The 21129-nt window shown below is 38.6% G+C and overlaps 1 protein-coding gene across 2 annotated transcripts in view; it reads left to right on the top strand.

The window, feature by feature from the left end:
- KCND2 (potassium voltage-gated channel subfamily D member 2) overlaps positions 1–21129 on the top strand; it is a 260104-nt gene that overhangs the window by 222655 nt on the left and 16320 nt on the right. For both annotated transcript variants that reach the window (XM_030257170.4, XM_072921408.1), the window contains one exon: positions 17870–18032. In XM_030257170.4, coding sequence (XP_030113030.1) covers positions 17870–18032 — 163 coding nt within the window. The remainder of the gene's footprint in view (positions 1–17869; positions 18033–21129) is intronic.

Here is a 21129-nt window from a genome sequence, read left to right as displayed (position 1 = left end):
ATCCATGACTCTGTAACAATAGGATTTTTACTCCTACAAAGCAAAACTGTTTGTCTGCAGAAGAAAGAGAGAAATATTTTAATGAAGTCTCCTCTGCTAAGTGTTCTTTTTTTATGTTGCCACTCGGCCTTTGGCAAGAGCTATCCTGTAGCCCTAATGCACTTCTTGCATAACAGCTCAGCTTAGTAGAAAGGGCTAGATATAATGCAGCACATGACCTCCACAAATGCATCCCTTTTATGGGAACAGAATAAAATAAGTATCAATGTAATTACATCTGACATGTCCAAAAGATTTTTGGAAGAACAACAGCATTTATTACACTTGTTGGTTTACGTCACATCCTGATTTATTTTTCAAATAATATGTTATATAGGTTTATAAACTACTTAAGGTGGAGGGTTTTTTTAAAGGATTAAGTAAATCTGCTCAATCCTTTATCTACAAGCTAAAATGCATCAATTACTTGGACTATCACAAAGTTTTGATTGTATTTAGTGTTTCTCCAGCACTTATTTAAGGCTTGCTCTTCTTATTGCAGCAAACATTTGTAGCAACAGGAATTTGGTTCCAGTATGTCATAACTATACTTTGATGAACTCTGTGTTTCAAGTAATCTATCCCCACTGACTGCTTTTGTTTGCTCATTTTTCATAGTTGCATAATTATTATGTCAGAAGGACAGAATGGATACAGATGAGCTGAGTCACTGTTTTAGAGTCACCAGCAACCAATCCTAAAATCTGGTCCATATTGTCCACTGAGGTTCACAGACTATCCTTTACTCAGACCAGAAGCAGTGTCCCTCTCCCTGTGGGATACCAGCAGCAATGAGTAGAAATATGCAGCAGGTACAGCCACTGGGTTCCATGTCTCTTCTGCCCACCCTGTGAGCTGGTGGATGAAATCCAGTCCTGGTCTGGTCCTATGCCAACATTGAGCTGAAGCTGATAAATCTTTTTAAAAGGTGACCAACACATCCCCGTGGTTCCTTCACCTAACCCTCACAGCATTTAATCACTGAGCCAGAGGACCACACGCCTGGCTGTTCCCATAGACATAAGTATAATCCCTGAGGAACAGGAATCATATCCCCAGACACCTCTTTTTCTCCCTCAAGCCCCTTGTTCCTCTCTCTGAGGTTATTCTGATGGTACACATATGGTGACACACATATTTCTATGAATACAGGATCCCAAAGCCTTTAAGCCATGATTCTACAAACTAAAATTTGAGTTCCACTGACTAGTCAGTGATTCTTATGACTGGGAGGATCAGAGATTAGCAGACAGATGGAATCTTTTTAGGCTGGAGAAGGGAGGGGGCAAAACAAAAGTGGCATAATATAAAATCAGAGGGAAAAAATACTGCTCAGCTGTGTTCTGAATTATTGGCACAGATGGAAATTGCTGCATTATTCCCTAAGAAGCTTCTATTAATTTTGTCTTTTCTTTCCTGTGATAGTTGACCTCATGTAGACTTCTTCCCCACTCCTTCCGACACCTTCTGAAAAGGAACCAGCCAGTGACATACCTGCATGCCTATTTATTAAAGACATAATGTTGATAAGAGAACATAGAGATTTTCTAGCTCCTAAGGCAAATGCATTTGGTGGTTAATGCTAATGAGCACATTAAGGAAGGAAAGGCCTGGAGAGAGAGAACTTGAATTGCTATCTGACTTATGAGCCTGTAACAGCACAGTTTTGAGTAAAAAGAAATGTAACGTCTCTTAATATTTATAACCAAAATTTTCCCTACTTTGAAAGCAATGAAATGTAGTTTAGTGGCTTTTTAGCTGTTTAAAACCCAGAACGATCTGTCCTCTCCAGCACAAGTAACTCTGAGATCTTATCTTTTAAAGTTTACCAACAGAGTGAAAGATGATTTAAATGCACCAGAGAATATAACAGGAGTCACAGTAAAAGGACCACATGATTAGTCAGTCTCCAATTTTTGAATAATTACCCTCTTTCTATGGAAAGTGTTATTAGTTAAGTTTTTGTAGTGTTAGAAGAAATCCTAAGTATGGCAGTTAAAAGAACGAAATTGCTGTGCATCTTGGCAGTGGTTGTGGTAGTGGAGCAGATTCACGTTCTTCCCATAAAAATAATCCTTGCAACTAGCTAGGGGTGAAAGACAGCCTCAAGGAGAACCTCTAGTCTGGTACCAGGTGGAGTTAAGCAGGGTACAAGAGACCAGTACAGTTGTCAGAGCATAGCATATTCTGTAAAGATATGGGAGGTCTATTGCAGAAGATAAAAATTATTATGAATCATGCTAATAACCTCATTAAGTAATGTGCCTTTTGTTATCACAAGAAACAGAAACACTGTCAGCATTGGTGGGGTCTCCTCTGCAATCAGATATAGATTATGAGCCAGATTGCAAGCATCAGACACTCTGAGCTGAAAGTGGATACTCAAAAAAGCCCTGTGGCATAGGTGAAACTGTAGTTGCAAGGAATGAGGTTAGAATACAGCATTAATCATTCATTGGAAACTATGCTGCACTTGAAAATACTACTTTTGAAGACACTACTCTTAAATAAAATTCAACATCTATGTTTTTTACTGCATTGAATCTCTGGGCTATAAGTTGGTTTAAGAGTCCTTGCAATCATGAGACACCAACTACCATTTCCCACAGGAGAACAGAAGTCACTTCTGGAGATAAGGGTGTGCTACATCCACAGCAGTGACATGAAGCCGTACCAGTCACTCTTCTGCCCCTGTACCCTGTAACAACTCAAGGCCAACAGGTCATTTCTTCCCTCATTCCCTGGACATACAAATTCTGTAAAGAGGTGAAAAATCAGTGGGAACCCGGGGGCAGTTGTCAGGCAGTTCATGAAGTGGTGGTTTGAGGTGTGTAATCTGTTTGCATCAGGAGTGCAGCAGTAGCACTCTTCCCTCAGGATTCCTGCTCAAGCACCAAAGCTGTGCAGTTATAAAGTAGGCACAAATAAGAAAATACCTACAATAAGAACGTCAAGGAGAAAAGGAAGGAGAACAGTGCTCAACACACTGAAAACAACAAACCTGACAGCAGAAAACTACAGAAGACCTGCTATAAAAAGGTCTCTAGAAAGTGATTTATACTGGGTGAGAAGCAAAACTAATTGAAAATGCATAAAAAGGAGAGGGTTTGGCATTCCTCGTTAAACCGTGCCTGTTTTTGTAGGGATAAAAGAAACACACTTTGAACCAAAAGGTTGAGTAGAAATTTAAAATCCAAGGACAAAATGTTCAGTGGACAGCACAGGCAAAATTAAGCATGAGAACTGCCAGATATTGGTTAGAGTTCCCAATGGATTTTGACATACAGAAAGATAAATACATCAAATATAGTTATACTCAGAGACAGGTAGAGACTGGCAGCTTATTCTTTGATGCTGCTGTGGATGTTGAGGTCAGGCTGGAGAGAATGGTTCAGGAAATAATCTTTCAGCTGTGGCTGGTCAGGAAGAACTTTACTTGCTTTCTGTTCCTTACATCTAGGGGTCCAAAAATACAGCCTGCAGGGCCAAGATAAATGATCTGCAATCTATTGCTTTTATAGTGCTCTCAATTGACCATGTAATTCTAAAGGTTCGCAGTAGTTCAGAGCAAGCTGGTGCATAATTCAAAATGCTCAGGAATCACTGATTTGGGTAATTCACTGCAGAGGGTGGATAAGAAGAAGGAACCTTTATTTGCAGCACAGGAATCTCTACTGAAAAAGCAAGTTTTGTAGTGCTTTCAGGCCAATGTCTGACACACCACAGCATTTTTCTGAGCATGACACACAACCTTTGGAAAGGCAAAGAATTATAGCGGAGGCATAATATTAATGATTCAGAAAGTCTTATGTCACAACCCTGAGCACTGCAGTATCTAATTACTAGGCATAACCGTTCGCACACAGGCTGTGCCAAATAATGACAAGAGAATTAGACACCTAAAAATGGAGTTTGCCCTCTGGGGAAGGTCAGTGTAAGCCAATTGGTGGGAAAAAAAGTCAAAGTAGTGCTGTGAGAATGAATTCCTAGTCCCTTACAGAATCTGGATCCATGCTTCATTCTGTAAAAAAATATACTGAGCCATGATCTTAACCAAAACAGGATTGTCTTTTAAAACCTGAAGAAAGGAGAAGATAGAATAGTGCCTTCCTTCCAAAAGCTGGGGGAGAAGTGCAGGTGCTCCTTCTGAGTTCCACCCTTGTTGTTCAGGGCAGTCAAACCATGTGTTGGATAGCTAGGATCAAAAAGTTGCCATACTTGAGGGATTTTACCCTTTATGGAAGCTCCATCCTCTAAAGACATTACTCACTCCTGACAGATAGTGTTTTCTTCATGCTGAAATTCAAAAATGAAAATTAATTGGAAAAAATTTACAGGACTTCTTGTAGCTATGGTTTGATTTTTCAATTAAACCAGACTGGGACTCTTGAATGTTTATAAGCATTTTATGAAATACAGGCTGCACAGAAAGATTGAGAAAATCCCTTTCTAGCATTCCCTATTGCATGATTTCTTGGCAACACATGTAGAGAATATGTATTTGCATCACTCTGGGAAAAGAAGTCTCATGCGACCTTCCAAAATCCTTCTGTTTACCATAACCATCTGACAAATTTTCTACAAAGCTTCAGACTTTCTAATGAATACTGAAACTTTACAGAGTTTGCATTTTAAAATGTAATGACATTACATTTAGGGATCCAGAAGCTCCATTTCTGAGCAAAATTCAAGGTTTATCAGCAATCTCTAAAAAGTTAAATTTTGAAAACAAAGTTTTTATATGTTGTGTACAAGAGAGAGGGAAACATTCTTTAAAATAGAAAAAAAAAGGTGGAAAATTTATTTCTTGCCACTTGTGAGAAGAATAGTAGTGGTCAGCATTATGAAGCTTTATGCCTGAATGACTGGGAGGATTGACAGTAAAATACAGAAACTCAGTCATGGGACATGAATTCAAATAGGAATGGGGTTAGTAGTGACAGAAAGTCATTACTGTGTCATTGCAGTGTGCTAATGTTCAGAGATTCATTGGTGGCTTGAGTCCAATTACTAGCACGCAAGAGGTCACATTACAAAATGCACTAGCAAACGGGCAGAGGCAGACCCATTTCTACTCTTTGTAACACGCTGCTACATTGCCATAGCCAAAGATATCCATTCAAATTTGTGTCAAGACTCAGAGCCAGTGTGGTTAAGCAGTCACGCTTCACACTGCACAACTTGATGAAGAGAGGACATTGGAAACCACTGATTCAATAATTCAATTTGCAATTGTAATAGTTGAAAATTTCCCTATTTAACTTACATAAACCACACAGCACCAAGCTTTTACAGCCTGAAGAGTCTGGGAGTGTGAGGGTTAAGCTGTCCCTGGGCAGAGCAGCTCATACAGGCTCTTGGTTTCTTTGCAAGAAAGGGGACATAACTATGCTCAGCTGAAGCTGATTATTCTGCCAAGCTATAGCATCAACTCCTTCTTTCAAGGTTTGGAATGATTTAGGACTGCTGGAAAGCTGAATTGTGAAGAGCCTTGAGTGAACTCAGAAGAGGCTTTTGTGTGCTAGACTAGAAGTACATGAGTTGTTTTGATTCTCCTTAACTTACCTGAAATTAAGAAATCTCTGAAAAATGAAAAAGAGCAAAAAAGATCATTAGACCAAGAGAAAAATTACTAAATGGTCCATTGCAGCTGATCTATTTTTTCAACTATATTCTAAATAGGAGGGCATGAAAACCGTCATGAAAAGAAAGGAGCTGAATTTCTGATGCAAAATAACAGTAGATATTCTCAGAAAAATTACTCTCCTGACTACTAGCTAGAAAGGGACACTGGACTGTGATAAATCTTTTAATAGACAAAATATTTACAATGGAATTATTATCACTTTACAGGGAATGTTCTTAGTCTTACCTATGTGTGTATATGTAATATAAAATGTATAGTGTATAATATATAATAATATATAATTTATCATGTGTGTGTGTGTGTGTGTGTGTGTGTGTATAAAAATATATGAGTACTTTTTACACTTGGTTGAACAGATTTCAAGTAGGCATTAGAGAAAAAATAAGTGAAGTATTCAATATTTGGCAGAGATCCCTAGAGACTTAGGCCAGTAGCTGTGTCACACTGACAAAAGCTATTTCATGTTTTTCAGTTCTGCCTGAAGGAATATAAAAATAATACAGATCCACTGGTGGTTGTGTTGGCAAGCAAAAATTTAGCTTGGCCTAATTGGCCAGTGCTGAATGTGACACAAAAGCCTATTTTCAAGGGAGATGAAAATATGTGAAGCAAAACAAGTAATAAATAGAAAGTTGGGAAGAGGATTATTTTTTAAAAATTTATTATTTATAAAAATAAATTATTCTATTTATTCTTTCAAAAATATTTTAAAATATTCCTTCTCTAAGTATTTTAACATACTAAACTTCTGTTGTGTAATGAGACCAAATACATGGGAGAAGAACCAGGATGTTTTTAAGTTGGAAGGTGTGCCAATGAGCAAAAGCAAACCTGCACTGCAGTCTGGGAGCTTTACAGAATCAGCAAGGTTGGAAGAGACTTTCAAGACCATCTAACCATCAAGTCTAACCATCATCGGGGCACCACTGTGACCACCCCTAAAGCCTATCCCCAAATGCCAAATGCCACACCCAGACACTTCTTGAACACTTCCAGAGATAGTCACTCTACCACCTCCCCAGGCAACTTATTCCAGTGCCAAACCACTCTTTTCAGTGATTTTTTTTTTTCCCCAAATACCTTATCTGAACCTCCCCTGGTGCAGTGTGAGGCCATTCCCTCTCATCCTTTCATTTGAGGCATGGCAGAAGAGGCCAACTCCCATCTGGCTACAACTTCCTCTCAGGTAGTTGTAGAGAGCAATGCAGTCCCCTCTGAGCCTCCTCTCTAGCCCAGCTCCCTCAGCCCCTCCTCATCAGACTTGTGCTCCAGCCCTTCACCAGCTTCTTTGTTCCATCTCTGACTAGCTCCAGCACCTCAATGTCGTTCCTGAATTGAGGGTCTCACAACTGGACACAGCACTTGAGGTGTGGCCTCACCATACCAGAGCACGGACAGACAATCCTTTCCCTCTGGCCACACTATTTCTGATCCCAGCCAGGATGTCCCTGGCTTTCTTGGCAGCCTGGGCACAAGCTGGCTCATTTTCAGCCAGTTATAACCACCAACTGCAAGTCCTTTTTTGTTGGGCAACTTTCCAGCCCCTCTGCCCCCAGCCTGCAGCTCTGCATGGGGTTGTTGTGACCGAAGTTCAGGACCCTGCATTTGGCATTGTTGAACCACGCTCCTTGCACACACACTCCTTTGACCAAATGTCCCAGTGCCCTGAAGTCCATTTTGATTGCTCCAGGACTATTTTCTTCACTACGAACCTGACAACTAATAGAGGGTAATAGTCAAAGGGTTGTAACAGATCAGGAAGTTTCCTATTGATATCTTTTACCTGGGCCCCAAGGAGCCCCTGTGGGATGGGGAAAAAAAGCAAAAGGAATTGCAAATTTGCTGGGAATCATCCCTACCTAGATCTTGATCTGCCCATTAGAGTGCTGAACAGCATGAAGGCCAGAAGTGGCTAAAACTTCCTATCAGTCAGAGTTTTACCTGAACATGGCAGCAGCTGGATTTGATTCCCAAGTACAATCAGCTCACTGATCTCAGTACTGTGCCCAGTAGCTGTCAAAAAAAGAGTTATGGCTGTCCTTGCAAACTTCCACAGTGCTTTTTAGTGTTAATGTGATTTATACTTGGAGCAGTTTTACCTGATGGATAATATATACTCCAGAGAAATTTAGGATTGGATTGGCAGATCAATACTTTGTTTTGAATTTGCTGCTATTTAGCACAAGTATTGAAACAAAAAGGAAAAATGTCGGAGAAATGAATTACATAAAATTTTCAGCAATATTTCCGGGATGAGCAGTGGGCCCAGAATATACCTAAATACACAACTAATAGGAAAACTCTCTCTCTGCTGGAACAAGGTGGCACATCAAAACATACCCCTGGGCTTCAGAAAGTGTGTTTAAATCTGCAACAAAATTTGCGCTTCACAGCTCAATCCTAATTTTAGTCATGATGCTGAAAAATTTTACCAAATAGCATGCTTCTAGAAGGACTCAGAACTGTGTTGAGTTGTGACCTTCCATGTGCTCAGGAGGTATCTAAGGGAACAGAGAGTGCCCATGAACCAAGGCCAGGTAAGGGAGATTAGATGGGTGATATTTATCCATTGCCTTGGAACAGTTTCCCAGGAAGAAGGTGTCAAACTCTGGTCCATCCTGCTGGGAATCAATGGAGCCTGCAACTGGGCTCTCTTTACAGCAGCCTTTGGTTAACCAGTGCATCTCACACTCCTCCTCTTTACCACCAGTACTGCGGGCTCTTTATTCAGCCATTACTGGTCACCATGGCCAGAGCCTCACTTGAAGGCATTGTCCATCTCTGACCTCTAAACTTTGAAGTGAAGAATGGCTGGATATCTTGCTACTTTTGAAGGTGAGGCTTTTTATAGCCCAATGTTCATATTGCTTCCAGTTAATGTCTCAGACAGGAACTGCTGGAAATTCTTTATACTCTAGTTAATTTGTATCAATTTATTTATAATGATGAGCCTTTGGGATTGTTGTACATTCATCCTCGTTCATATTTGTTCATTTTTCCATGAGATATAAAACACTGTCTCTTAACGCTATATAGATTTTTAATCCAGTTTTCTCAAAAAAGGATTTTATGAAAGATCAAATGGAAAATAAAAAAACACCCAAAGAATCCCAAAAGTAAAAATTCATATCCATGGAACAAACGAAGATACATTCCTTTTAACCTAAATGTTGGTACAAATCTAAAGGTGATTTTTGTCTGATAAGTACTGATGCTGGCTGAGCTATGCCATTAAAATGATTATTTTGCACAAATTATGTACCACCTCTCTCAGTGGTACATACGAGAGGAAAAGGAGCTGTTGGGCTTCTGGCATAGCACGGGTGTTTTGATGACCGTCATCACATAATGGCTCACTGTCCAAGTTATGACCAGAAATATAAGCTGTCCTGAACTGCTTTTTAGAAAACTGTGTGCAGTTCTGGCCTTGTTTTTCTGCAAACAGTGTTAAAAAATAGAGATTCAAAAATGGGCAAAAAATATGGTCAAATACAGGGAGCAGATTCTGTATAAACACAGTAGGATTTGCCAGCCTATGAAAGAGATAAGGGAAGTAGGTATGAAAACACAAGAGGCAAGAGGAGGGTGGCTGGAGAATATCACCAGATGCTTTTTTGAATACAAGAACCTCATTTGGGGCATCACATGGAACAAGGAACTGCAGCCAGAAGAGTCAAAAGGACACTCACTAAGGAACTGCCAGTGTTATGAATGCCAGAAATGTGCATAGATTTCAAGGGTCAAAATAAAGTCCATAGAAGTGCAACCTGCTAAGAATTACTAACTAAAAAAAAAAAAAAAAAATAAAAAGTATAGTTGGTACTTCTTGGTACTTCCTCAGTTATTTGTAAGTGGTTGAAGGATGGAATATCATGCAATTATATTATCATGTATATTTAGCCGATTATTTTTACTTATATGTTTGTTTGCTTCAGGTTAAGTTTTGTAGACTGAATATTAGGGTAGGTAAAATCTCGTTCTAAACTGTTGTTGGCATTTTTTGTTCATTTATAAGCTATGAAAGAACTGCTCAGTTCATCCTATATATGTGTTTGTGTGGGAGTTCATGTTTTGACAAAAGAACTTTAGAAAATTAGGTCCTAACTAAGTAGTACAAGTCATTGATTTTTAGGACCTAAGACCCTGGAACATTTTCCCTATGTGAAGTAAGCCAGAATTACAGGAGCAAAGATCAAATTGTCTTTTTTTTTTTCCTTCATAGTTACTTTTGGCTTCACATATAATAGAATGAAAAAATTTAATGTTTGCATCAGGCCCAGAAAATATATATTTGAGTGACACTAGAAAAGTATATTCTTCCTGTAATCCTTTGTACCAGCTTATGAAATAACATCTAGCCAAGCATTTGTTCTCCACTCATTGCCATGGGATCTTAAAGACTTAGAATTCTAAAGTAATACAACAAAGTAATAAATTAATTCAATATCAATCAGATATCGTATTCTTAGGCGTAAAGATCATTTTAAGAAATTAAGTAATTTTTACTTGTGTCTGACTCATTCTTTCAAACCTGGCTCATTTCACATTCACATACAGTAGTGGTTTAAAAACAGAATTAGGTCCCACATTGTAACTATACAGGATGAATCCTTAAGGCACACAGTGGAAATGCTATTTAGAAATTCCATTTAAAATTATTACCAGTAGCAATTTATATTATGTGTTGTTGGATGTAATGTTGAAATAAATGGCTAATTAGTGTCAACTCCCCAGTATTTAGTTACCAAGCAGCTTGAAGGCTCTAGGGAACAGCTTTATAACAATCTACAGCATTCTCTTTAGACAAGGACCCCATTTAGCAATTGTCAAATGTAATTTGACATGTCTTTAATATTGCTTTATTCATAGAACTTCTTTTTTTACTCTTAGAATGGTTAGCTTCTATATTTTTATTGATAGTCTTTTTTTAAGTGATCTCAGAGTTAAAGTGGTTAACTGATATTTGCTCCCTTGTAACATACATGCTTATAGTCCCAGAACTAGTCTACTGGTTCTGAAGGGAGCTAATGGAAATTGGTTTATTCACATGCCCATGAGAGCACAAAGGCAGGGCTTAATGGGTCACTCATCCTTTGCCAAGTGTGTGGCAGTCTAGCTGATTAATTTTACTACTGACATACAGACCTCCATCCACTAAAATAAGCAAAAAATCCCAGAGAATAACATGGCAGATCTATCAGATGACATCTCCATCACAAAAACCACTGCTGGAAGACTCAATTCTGAGTTAGTCAATAATGGTACATGATGTCTACATCACTTCAAACAAATATGGGGTTTGGAAGAGCAAGCTTCCTCTGCAGAGACCTTCTGCAGTGATTGTCACAGTGTCAATGTGACCTTCAGGCAGGAGGCAGGGTCACATAGGCTGAGAGCTGAGAGCCCCTGCACTTGCCACAGAATCCTGGTCCTGTGTGAAGGGTTGTGCAAAGCTCCCTTTGCCTGCAAACTCTAAAGAAAGCAGATTTTCACCTGTGCTTGTAGGTGATGGCCAGTGTATTGTGTCAACCAACATGATTTAGGAAACACCTGGAAAGGCAGCTTGCAAGTTTTACATCAAGAACAGTTTTAGTACTATGCTGCTTTTCTATCCTTATGAAGTGTTGGATCCATTCAGAAACATTCTCTTTTTCCCAAAAACAAACATGCTTATTTTTGCTTCTGAAGTCTGGAGGAAAAAAACAAACAGAAATGCCATCTCATTAGTATGTGACTGTAACGTTGCTGTCGGGATTCAGCTGATTTTAAAAATCCCCCATACAGGATGGATCAGTCATCATATTTCTGTTATGATTTGCTCAGGAACAGGTAGTATATTAAGTTTTTCTATTCAGTGAGGGAGAAATGACAACAAAAGAGATCTTTTACTTCTTTGAATTTAATATTTTATGGTGAAGGAAAACAGAAGAAATTTGGTTATCTGCAACTTGGTCTGAATTTCAAGAAGCTGGCAGTGTTTCCTTGGGCAAGCCTATTAACTTTTCCATGCAAAACCTACTGTGTTTCGTCCTCTAATACTTAAGTCCACCTGTGCAAATCCGTTTAAGTAAAAACCCTGGTGCAAATACAAACAAAACAAAACAAAAAACCCTCAACCCGCCTCCCCCTCAAACCCCCTGACTTTTATTAGAAATTCTGTATTTCAGGAACTGCTAACCCAGCCAGATGAAGGAGCACTATTTTAATTCTCTTGCACTGCAGGCTGGAAAACCCAGGGAGCACTACCACTTCAGAGAAGCAGATGTGGTTTTCATCATTCATGAATGATCATACTGGCCAGCACTTGAGGGAACATTTGTGGACCCAGAGGGGATCACGTCCATCATGACTAGGCAGAAGAGAGAGCTATGGCAGCAGGGGGCCCTGCACAGCAGTAAATGCATCAAGGAAGATTATTTGCAATTCCTTGTAGAATCTTCCTGGGCTGGAATAAAATTTTAAGTAATCTGAGTAATGTTGTTCTGCACCTCACACAACCAGCAACATTTTGTATTATTAGAAATTGCTTTTCCAAAATCATTAGGCTATTTTCAGACCTGGCCAAAACCAGGACAGTAAGTCAGATTCACCATGATTATTGTTTGGTAGTGTCAGAGAGGATGGGAATTGCTTTTCCTTCCTACTCTCCTATACTGGGATGTAAACGTGCCCAAGTGGGTGGCTGGCAGCCTAAATTCATGGGCCAATGAGCAGCTGTATCATCTTCTCTGAGAGTCTCACCACAGCAGCTCTGGAGCTTTTTCTGGAGGCGAGGAAAGAGCCATTAGCTGAGGCAGGAGACAAGAGAGCAGATGCATCCTCATCCCAGCCGGTGGGTGAAGCCCTGAGCCAGCACAGAGCAGGGGAGCAGCTGGAGGGCGGCAGCATCGCCCTTGCCCTGGGAAGGCAGGGCACTGTTCTAGATCAACTCCTGTGCAAAACTCTACATCTCTGCCTGGATGACCCACCAAATCTACTGGGAAATGTAATTTGTCCCCCACACATGAAAAAATATGAGCTGTTCTGGCATTTACAAAGATTGTTTAGTTTCCTTGGATCTTGTACTATTTCCATTGTTCTTTGGTCATAAATTCCCTTTCTTTTAAAATAAGTATTACCAAGTTAATTTTAATGTTTTTGCATCTATTTTACAACTCCATTATTTTCTGACATGTTTTAATAGTTTGAAAACAAAAACAAAAAAAAAATGTACCAGCCTTTCTTTTCAGCAAAAAATATGGGAGCAGACAACAGATCTCAATCAATGTAATAATTCTTTAAAGAATGTAAATTAATTCGAAAGAGGTGGAAGAGGGTATATGGATCTGTAACACGCATTTTAAATTGTTTCTGCATTTGCATTTGGTTTTAATGGCGTTTACGCCCTCTAGTGTCAGAAAACCCTGTCGTAGGGAGGGTTTTTTTAACCTTTACCGTGTCGGTCAGTTTCAGCCCTGAGTATTTAGGCTTGCTGGATTTATTCTTCCTATATATGTTCTCCAATTTTATAGATTTGGTACAGAAATCGCTTGAGGGTGTCTTGACCCAAAGTGGGCTATTTCAAATATTAATTTCTGATGTGACACACAAAAATATGCAAAATTACAATTTTTGTCATTATTTATTTTGTCATCCACAATAAACTTATTTTTCACTTGGAAAAAAAAATTGTCCAAACAAACAGGAGTTAAATAAGCAGCATTTTCCCTCTCATTTGTTAAAATTATTAAAGAAAGTACAGTCTCTCTCACATCAAGGAAAAAATACCCAAAAAGTATTATTCATTTCAGTTATAATTTGGACCTTTGACTTATGAAATATTTCATCTTGCAGCCATCAAAAAATTGGTTTTCATTAGAGTCAGGAAAAGGATTAATAGGTGATGATGCCACAAATAGTCTGTGTTGTCTGAGATTTCTTGAATTATGAGTATGCAACACCAGATGTTTTCCATTCATCAGTTAGAAAAGCAAAAGTGTGTTGGCAGGTGGATCTCCATGGGTAAGATCTGACATGGCAATGCTGAGATTCCTAACTGGGTATTAGTAACCCCAAATACATTTGTATTTCCCAAGCTCCTGCAAGAGCTCCATCTTCTGTGTATGACTCAAGCTGCATTTTGTTCCCCCCTAGTCTACATCACACCCATGTTACTCACATCAACACTCTGAAAGAGTATTTGCAAAATGCAGAAATGCCCTGGTTTGCTGTCTATCTTACAATAAGGAGTCAAATATGCAAAAGTGGTCTGTCACCTGATGAATACAAACAAGCGAGACAAACATACATGCCTTTAAATCCATCCATCCATCCATCCATCCATCCATCCATCCATCCATCCATCCATCCATCCATCCATCCCTGTACAGTGTCACTTTAGTGAAGAGGATCTCTAAAACAAATTCTAAATTCTGCAGGCTCTATTTGTGTCATCATCACCTATTCATCTTTTTCCTGAATCTAATTAAACTCATGGCCTACAAGCCATAGCCCCTCTGGCCTGTCTGGACTGCATCCAGTGAAACCTAAGCATTAGTTTGATCATGTTGTTTCTGACTTGTGATTTGATAAAACTTGATTGACACACCTGGTTTGTCATAGCCTTTTTCTTCTTTTTTGGCAACTGAAGTAGAATGAACTTGATTGATATCAGAGATCAGTATGAAGCCTCTTTTTCTTCATTCATCCAGAACATAAAATATTGGGATGACACTTCTGACATTACAAAATTAGATTGTCAGTACAAATCACAAATGCCCAAAGATTGGCTTGAGCTTTGGCTGCAGTAATAGACTTATGTAGAACAGATAATATATAAAACTATGAAAAGACTGCAACTAGGGAAAAAAAAGGAACTAAAGGCAATATGTTTGTATTTCCAGCCTGAAGAAAAGTGAGACAAGCAGAGTAGTACTAGATAAAACCTTAAAATAGTTCTCTTTTGAAAAGGGAGTCTGTGAAAATTGCCTAATAAGATTCAACATTTGTTGTATCTCCAAGGCTGAAGAAATCAGATTTTCTGCAGAATTTAGAATTTGTTTTAGAGATCAAGTACAAATTTTCCACTTTGAAATGCTGGCACCTCAAAGCTTTCCTGCCATCTGAAAATGGAGTTAGACTCTTTTTTTTTAGTTTAGAATTTCCAAAGAATAGAACAATTGCAATTGGGGCTACAGAAGGAATTTTCCTTTCATTTTATGTCATCCATTTGCATTGGTGGTGTTCAGTGATATATGAGGTATAACTAAAGGTAATGTTTAATTCAGGAGGAGGAACTTCATTAGCAATTCTGATCAAGACTACCCTAGACTAAAATCTGTGTCACTGTCCCAGAGGAGAGCAAGGCTAACCAGGGCAAATGTAGCAAAACCTCTGTTTTGTCACAAAAGTAACCAAACATGTTTGTCATCATGTGAGAATTATGAAGACAAATTTCTTTAAAGTAATTTTTTCTGACCATGATTTTATTTAAACAACTCCAGCATAGTGGTTAGTAACAGGAGAAAACCTAATTATGTAAGAATTATTAGTGATGTGAAAGGTATTACTAGCACTAAATAACAGACAAGCAACATTACCTTTGGCAAATGTCACTGTGTTACAACTGATGCAATCTAAAAAAGAAAAGTAACTGAAAGCAAGTTGTTTTAAAGTAAACACTATATGCATCTGCACAACATTTTATCCAGAAGTTAAGAAAAACATTACAAAATACCTTCTTGTGTCAAACAATCCTTATTTATTTTATTTCACTCTGTAACACTAAAATATTATGAAAAGGCTTATGTCACTGGTTAGATTCACACACAAATACTGAAATGCTAAAGATAGATGAGCTTGTGGTTCCTGTCACAACTCCTAAAGCTTCAGTCTGCTCTTGATTCATATAATTATAGTGTCACATTATCAACAGGATGAACTATATCCCTGAGCAATTTCAAGGCAAATTAATTAGAGCCAGCAATGTCTTCTGTTCACAGCTGCCATTGGTGAGAATGGAAGCTTATGGAGGTTCAGCAGTTTGGCATTTCAAGTGATAAGCATCTAAATATAGGTTTAGAAATCTCATTTAAGAGCTCTAATTTAAGAGGTCTAGTACTGGGCATGTGTAAATTTTGCATTTCAAAATCTGGTTGTGTTTCTGTTTACACAGTTTGATGCAACATATGAAAATACTTGTATCTGTAAGAATTAAGTAAAACTAATGAATAGTGTAAAGCAGAAGTGTAAACCAGTGATTCGATCCTAGGTCTTCTCCACAAAGCTCAGCATCCTGGATGCCCACTGTTTTTCTGTTGCTCTGCCTGGAAAAAAATAGGGTTAGTGAGGTGTTGGGGATCACATCTGTCAGAGACCTTGAAAGGTCATTTATCCATTTCCTTGCCCAAAGAAAAGAGCATCTGGTCATGCATACAGTTGATAGTCAGCTCAGGCTTTAGGAAGAGCTAAACACCAAAAATGCCTATGTTGTGGGGTGAAAATGTTGATGTGAAGGACAGCATGACATTCTAGTATTTTTCCAGGTTTTAGATATCTTTATTAAGACCAATTATTATTCATGTAAAAGATAGATTCCATTAAATTATGTATTTTTCATGCAATCCTGCCGTGTCACAAAATGAGCAACTAATAGCATTCAAATTCTGGGTAAGTGGGGGGGCGGGGGGTGGGGGGGCGGGGGAGCAGATATTTGGGGGGGGCAGATATTGGCAGAAATATTCACTATATTATTCATGTGAATATTTTACACTTGGACATGGCTTAGTAAAGCAACCAAATATTTACTTAACATAACATAATCTATATCAATAGTTTAAGACTTGGTCGTCTATATTATATCTGCCTGTACGACAACTTATTTGAATGATTATGTTCAACAATTTACTCATATCTTACAAAATGTGAGCCATTCATCTTCATCTCCTTTTGACATGAGCTGAGCTCTTACTGCTAGAAGGTGTCCTCTAACTACATATGGTTTCTCCATCATCCTATATCTGCACCCTTTTATCCATTCCTTGTGATTATGTGCACAATTTGGATACTGATTTGAAGACTTCCCCCTCTTCTCTGTTATTTTAACAGTTCCTGCTGAACAGACAGGTTTTGTTTTCCAGGTAGTATTTTCTAAACACTGTTCCCCCATAGTTTTATTTCTTAACTTTTCTTGTGTTAAGAGTTTATAAATTCTTTGTAATAGGGAATATGTTATCTCTCTTTTCACAAGCATACTAAGCTCAAAAGCTAAAATCAATGTTTAGTAATAACTTAAAATTCAATAAAGGTAAAAACAGAATGGTACTTGAAAGTAATTCATCTTTTTATTAAACTCTGTAGTATGTAATTACATACCTGCTTCCTATAGAATACAGCAAAATGCAAAGAGTTAAAATCTCTTACTAAGTTGTCACTGGAGTGCCTTTACATACATCAGTAATATTTTGTTCTTACTTGCTGGACAAAACAATACTCAATATAATAAAGAAAGATGGTAGCTTTAGTAATTCTGAGCACTGCCAAGATTGCAGTTACAATTTGGTTGCTTGCTTGTAGCTTGAGTTTTTCATGTTTGCTTTCACCTACACCGTAGAAGGGACATCTGGAACTCAGCTACTCCAGCTTCTCATATCAACAAGTTAGATCAGCCATGCTTCTATCTAGCCAAGTTCAAAAAATACAATGATGGAAAGTCCATGATCTCCTGGAAAACCTGCTGCAAAAATGTCACCCTGCTAAATGAAAATACTGTATCAGCTTGAGACAATAGATTCTTCAGTTTAGTATCTAATTTACCAAGTGGTCTCTCTCAGATCTTGCCAATGAAATTGATGAGTCCTTTCAAGTAAACAGCATAAGGACTGAACTTCAACACTGATTTTTTTTTTTTTTTCTTAGCAAGGTCATTCTCTCTCCTTTGCTATCGAGACAGCCTGGGAAGAGTACAGCAGATAAAGCATGTGTTTTACCACTTTGACAGACAGGAGACCCAAAATTTGTTTCAAATTAAAATTATTTGTGCACAACAATGGGCATGCTGTATATGTAAGAATATGTGTAAAAGCATTATCTATATGCAGCAACTATTATTTGCAAGTAAAATATATTGTGCAATTAATTAATTGTGAAATTAAATTATTAGAAGAGATTTTGTTTTTACTAAGCCTTTTGCTTTCTTTGACCCAGGTATGGTGACATGGTGCCAAAGACAATAGCTGGCAAGATTTTTGGTTCAATATGCTCCCTGAGTGGGGTCTTGGTCATTGCTCTGCCAGTTCCTGTAATTGTCTCCAACTTCAGCCGTATATACCACCAGAATCAACGAGCAGACAAGCGCAGGGCACAAAAGGTGAGCTTCTAAATTTTCCCCCTTATATTGTTGAACAATAGATAAAATATGATTTTCTATATGCTGTGTGTCATTATAGTGCATATTTCTTAACAAGAGGACCATGTATATGTTACATGCCTAACCATGTCCTAGATGCAAATGTTGTCTTATTTTTAGTGAGGGAAAAAAAACCCAACTCAAACCAAAACCAGTTCATTTATCTTTTCTGTCAAAATGTACAGACCTATTATTTTGGTAATTAATCCCACTTATTAGACAAAATTCCACTAGGATTTTTAGACAATTGCTGCAGTCTCCCTCACTGAAGATTCTTCTGTGCTTTTTCAGGCAGACTTTCTTTCTGACACAGTCTTCTGAGGAAAAATAAAAAACCAAAACAACCAAACAACCCACCAAACAAAAAAGGAAAACCCTCAAACCTCATAATGATATCTAACATCTCTGCTAACAGATTGCTTCACTAATCCAGGTTTAGTCAAATTCCCAGATTCAGTCTCTGAGGGAATCTGTTGGGGGAACTTTTCTCCTCAGCTCTATTTTGCTTAAAAGGCTTCAGATAAACTGCTCAATCAGATAAAAAAAAAAAAAAAAGAAAGTAAAAGTCTGTTTTTCCAGCTTCCTTGATTTTCTGAGTCTCTCACTAAAATATCCACTAGATCTACAAGAAGACTGTTTCCCTTCCTGAGACATATGGACAAGGTCAGGGGTTGGGAAGAGAAGTATTTATCAAGAGTGATGCAGCCAAGCCTGGACAGTCACTTACATTCCCACATCACTGCTAATACACTCTAATCCACTTCTCTGAATTCTGGAGTGCCAGGCAGCTCAGAGAACACCCCCTGTGACTGAAGCCCTGCTCTGGGAGCTGCCATGCCTCCCTTCCGCTCCTCGGCGGACAGCAGCTGAACGGCTCCGGATGCCACACAGGTTGCATGATTGCCAAGGCTGAGGTTTCACCACTTGGGCTTTTTGTGGACCCATGGCCTCTCTTCAGAGGTCCTGAGTCTCCAGTGATCTCAGGAGAGCAGGATCATTGCTGGGGGAAGTGTGCAGGCAGACTATGGCTGGGGACTGCATATATAGACCAGGGAACACAGGCAGGTGCAGGTGGAATCTGCTTCATATCAACAACAGCACCATGGTCAGATAGAAAAAGTTTATTTTTCTCTCTGGCCACCTTTTTGACTGATTTCTTCATTAAAACAAACAAACAAACCCACACCCAAAATCAGTGAAATAAATATATGCAGTGATAATGTTCTCAGAATATCTTAAAATCAGGACAAACAGAGGTACATGGCCAAGAAACTCATACAGCACCATTCAATGGCCACATCTTGGAAAAATGCTGCCAGATGAGGAAAATGCTATAAAAAGAAAATCAGATGTATCACAAGAATGCCATATCTCTCTAGAAACCTGATCTAAAATAGGCTAATTCAGGGATCCAAATCCCATACTTTTATCTGTGTGCTAATTCCACCCACTCTTCTGCATGCTGTTTTGTCTCACAGCCTAATTTCAGCTGTGTGCTCCCCGCTTTCACAGCTGACTTATGTCACTTCTACACTACCTTGTTTTTGTCAAGAACTTTTCTACGTATTTTTGTGGATTAGCAGCAGCCAGGGCTCCTGCCTGTGCCCCTGTGCACTGTGGCAGTCATGGGTAACAGATCTGCTCGATCCCAGCAATCATTGTGCCTGTTCTGTTCTATTTCATAATAGCTGCAGACACAACCATTTCAGATAGAAACTGTGTCCTACTGCATGCCACAAAACAGAGTTTTATAGGCCTGCTTTACATTTGTGTCATGGTTTAACCCAGCCAGCATCCAAGCCTCATGCAGCTGCTCACTCATTCCCCCACCAGCAGGATCAGGGAGAGAACTGGAAGCATGAAAACACAGCCCCACACCAGCCATTGTGAAGAAAATTAACTCCACCCCAGCCAAAACCAGCAAAATTTGTCAGTGAAAGAGAAATGGACACTTGAAAATATTTCAAAAAAGTTGAATTGCTAGACTGGCTGCTATTCCCCACAATCTCTTCCTGAATAGAAACTGCTTGAGTTAATAGCTGACTTTTTCTCCTTGCAAAACAGTGAGCTCATTGTATGTTTCAAACAGGAACACAAAGTGATGAATGGCAATCCTGCCAAGCGTTTTTTCCTCTACTCCCCAGAACAATGCCAACAGCAAGGATGAGAGATCTCCTCTGACTGTGTTTATTCCCTTCTTGCTTTGGAGAAAATGGCTTTGAGGTCTGATTAACTTAGCACTGGATGTGTGTTTCATTGATACCTCCTATTGCAAAGCCAATCTCTTTCAATCTAAAATGACTGAGATGTTGAACTGAATATTGCTCTGATGGACTAAAAAAGAAAAATCAACTAAAAGCACTTCATGCGTACCGTAGAGTCCATATTTAGCCATGAAATATAGCCTTGCATTTCACAGGGGGTTTCTACTGCATTGTAAAAGAGTATTCAGGTAAAAAGGTCACATTATTGAAGTTTGAAATTCCTTCTTCATTCAATACAATAGAGGTGTTACACCATTTTCTAAAATAAATGTTTCCCTAGGCACTGAACTTGTTTCTGTTCTGAGGCTGAAGAACATAAACTTAGAAGAAGGTGCTGTTTCCTGGAGAGTAGCATAAACCCCTGCAGGCAATGGTACCTCCTGTTGGCTACAACAGCTTCCACTGGACTGAGACAGTTGTACTTTTGAATTGAGCAACTTTATCAATATCTCACACACAGGTTTAATCAAGATAGACTTCAGAAATGGCAAAACACTTGGGCTGGAAGAAAACTCTCAGCAAAAGTAATTTGCTGAGAGTTGAAATCTAGTTCCAGAAGCACTGACAATTTACAACAATAAAATATTGTCACTTACATTAGGATTGTTAAGAGCCATGCAACCATCATTTTATGCACTTACTGAGCTCTGCAGAGTTATTCAACATTAGATAATTCCACTTGTTTCTTTTTGGCAAAAAGACACCACACATTAATGCTTGGGAGAAGATGGAAGAGAGAAATTTATTTATATACCATTGCATTTTTAATGTATTTTAAAGGAATCTCCTGCTTC

The sequence above is a fragment of the Taeniopygia guttata genome, chromosome 1A (genome assembly GCF_048771995.1).
Source record: "Taeniopygia guttata chromosome 1A, bTaeGut7.mat, whole genome shotgun sequence".
In the NCBI taxonomy this organism is placed as follows: Eukaryota; Metazoa; Chordata; class Aves; order Passeriformes; family Estrildidae; genus Taeniopygia; species Taeniopygia guttata.
This window is presented reverse-complemented; position numbering and strand designations above follow the sequence as displayed.